The 2,452-nt window shown below is 52.3% G+C and overlaps 1 protein-coding gene across 1 annotated transcript in view; it reads right to left on the minus strand.

Moving 5' to 3' along the window:
• Positions 1-485: 485 nt before the first annotated feature.
• LOC119344747 (cytochrome P450 71A1-like) overlaps positions 486-2,452 on the minus strand; it is a 10,932-nt gene continuing 8,965 nt past the window's right edge. Inside the window, exons 2-3 of the mRNA XM_037615108.1 lie at positions 1,128-1,492; positions 486-1,039 (exon numbers count right to left, since the gene is read on the minus strand). Of these exons, the coding sequence (XP_037471005.1) occupies positions 763-1,039; positions 1,128-1,492 (642 nt within the window). The 3' untranslated portion in view covers positions 486-762. The remainder of the gene's footprint in view (positions 1,040-1,127; positions 1,493-2,452) is intronic.

Raw genomic sequence — 2,452 nt, forward strand, 5'->3', positions numbered from 1 at the left:
GGCCACCGAAGGTAGGGGAGGAGAGCGCGGAATCCATGGTGGGGGGGGGGGGAGAGCGCGGCGGCGAGCCGGAGAACAGCACAGAGCGGACCGCGGCGGCCAGCCGGAGAAGAAAGTGAGGGCGAGGACCGCGGGTTTGGTCGGAGATAGATGAAGGGGGTTTTCACAAAAAAGCAGTCGCGACATCTAATTCCGAATGGAGGGAGTACTACTGTGGGATGCGATGAGGATGAGGTGCCATTATTGGCTGCACCTGCACCACCAGGGGCAGATAGAACAATTGGAACAGTAGAACCGAACATTACGACCGTGCAGGTCTGGGATAATCCTGTTTTACCGATGGCGATGCGTGGATGCTCTGCTGCTAGACTGCTACTGCAAAGCAAAACCGAGAGCGAAGTTCATGGACCGAGCTTTCACGCACCGAAATTCCAAACAATAATCTTTTTTTTTCTCTAGCCATTTTACGGCAGTACACATGCACACTTTTTTACACGAACAACTGCAAGTACTTATTACTCCCTCCGTCTCATAATATAAAAACATTTAAAACACTACTAGTGTTAAAAATGTTTTTATATTATGAGATGGAGGGAATATATTACTCCCTTCGTTTTCACAATGTACGACTTTTTTTACATCTTAATTATGGGACGGTTGGAATACTGTACAACAACATAAGATGTCTCACCGGGCACACACTGATGAACTCTAGTGTTCTTGATTCGTATGAACTCTAGTTTTGCACGTTGCTTGCTGGGCCTACTCCTGTTTCATGCATGATTCCACTCGAACGGGCCTCGCGACGAGCCGGAGGCCCACCCGCCTTGGCGTGGTCAGCCCAGGCGCGTCCGACATGTCGAGCTCCTCCGGGGCCATGCCGTCCGGCAGCTCCCAGTCGAACAGGCGCACCAGGTTGGCGAGCGCGAGCTCCACGGTCGCGAGCCCGAACTGCATCCCGGGACAGATCCTCCGCCCCGCGCCGAAGGATATGAACTGGAAGTGCCCGCCCCTGAAGTCCACCTCGCTCTCCAAGAACCTAACCACACAAATGATCACAAAAGTATGAATGGAACCTGCCAAAAAAACTCGATAATGTAGCTAGGTTGCAGTGGACTGCGCGACACCTTTCGGGGAGAAATTCTTCTGGCGCGCGCCAGGAGCCCGGGTCGCGGTTGATGGCCCAGGCGTTGACGAACACCCGCGTGCCCTCGGCGACGTGGTAGCCCAGCACGGTGGCGTCCTGCATGCACTCGCGGGGCAGGAGCAGCGGCACCGGTGGGTGGAGCCGGAGTGTCTCCTTCACGACCGCCTTCAGGTAGGGCGTGGCCGCGCCGAGCGCGTCGGCTTTGGCAATGCCGCCGGCCGGTGCGGCTGCGGCGCTGCGGACTTCTTGCTGTAGCCTCCGCATGGCCGCGGGGTTCTTCATCAGCTCCGACATGGACCATTCCAGCGCGATGTAGGTCGTCTCCGTTCCCGCCGCGAACATGTCCTGCCATGCGTTAGCGGATTCAGAACCATGCCAGAAGATGGAGCACTGATTTTGTTCGAGCTGTGACGGACAGGACTTTGTCCGGTCCATCTGAATTCAAGGGGAGTCGAGCGCAATCACCATGCTCAACATGTTCGTTTGAATTTTAATTCATTTATCTACGGAATAATAGTACATCTACGTAACCCACTATGTGATCCTATGTAACTTTCCCTTAATTCTCTCCCCCTCCCCCCTGATTTTCAGGGTGCCCAAATCTACGCAGTAGTTCTTTTAGGATTGTATAACCACTTAAATTTTCGTGGATGTAGCATTGCGCAAATCTACGCACTAGTTCTTTTAGGATTGTATAACCACGGAAACTAATCACAATCTGCTATGTGGCTAATTACATAAAATTTACGTTAGCTCGTTGGTAGGTGTAGCATTGCTTGTTATACCCCACCATTGTAGCTAACTATCGTCACACTCGAGTGCATAAAGTTTTCGTAGAGTTTGTGCGTATGACTAGAATACATGGGCGACGTTCGATGCAATCTACCCCTGTAAGAGCATTAATAGTAGAACCCTCAAATCCTCAAATCCTTAAAGCAATTTTAAGGGTTGAGAAATGCCACTTTTTGACACTTTTAAGGGTTGAAAAACAGGGGCAAATACTAGAACCCTCAAACCCAACCCTTAAACTGCTTTAAGGATTAGATTTGAGGGTTCTAGTCTTTGCCTCGACCCCAACCTTTAAATCTATCATTTGACATCTCACAATTTATGACAATAAGAACACAATCAACTTTCAAACTTTAAATCTATCATTTGGCTTCTTCACGGCCGGGGACGAGCCGACGACCTTGGAGGAAGCCCCTCGAGGCCCACGGCTGGCGGCCTTCGGCCGGCTCTTCTTGGGGGCGGGCGCGGCAGCGGTGGCGGGGGCGGGCGCCGGGGCGGGAGCCGGGGAGGCGGGAG

The sequence above is a fragment of the Triticum dicoccoides genome, chromosome 1B (assembly GCF_002162155.2).
Source record: "Triticum dicoccoides isolate Atlit2015 ecotype Zavitan chromosome 1B, WEW_v2.0, whole genome shotgun sequence".
Taxonomy (NCBI): Eukaryota; Viridiplantae; Streptophyta; class Magnoliopsida; order Poales; family Poaceae; genus Triticum; species Triticum dicoccoides.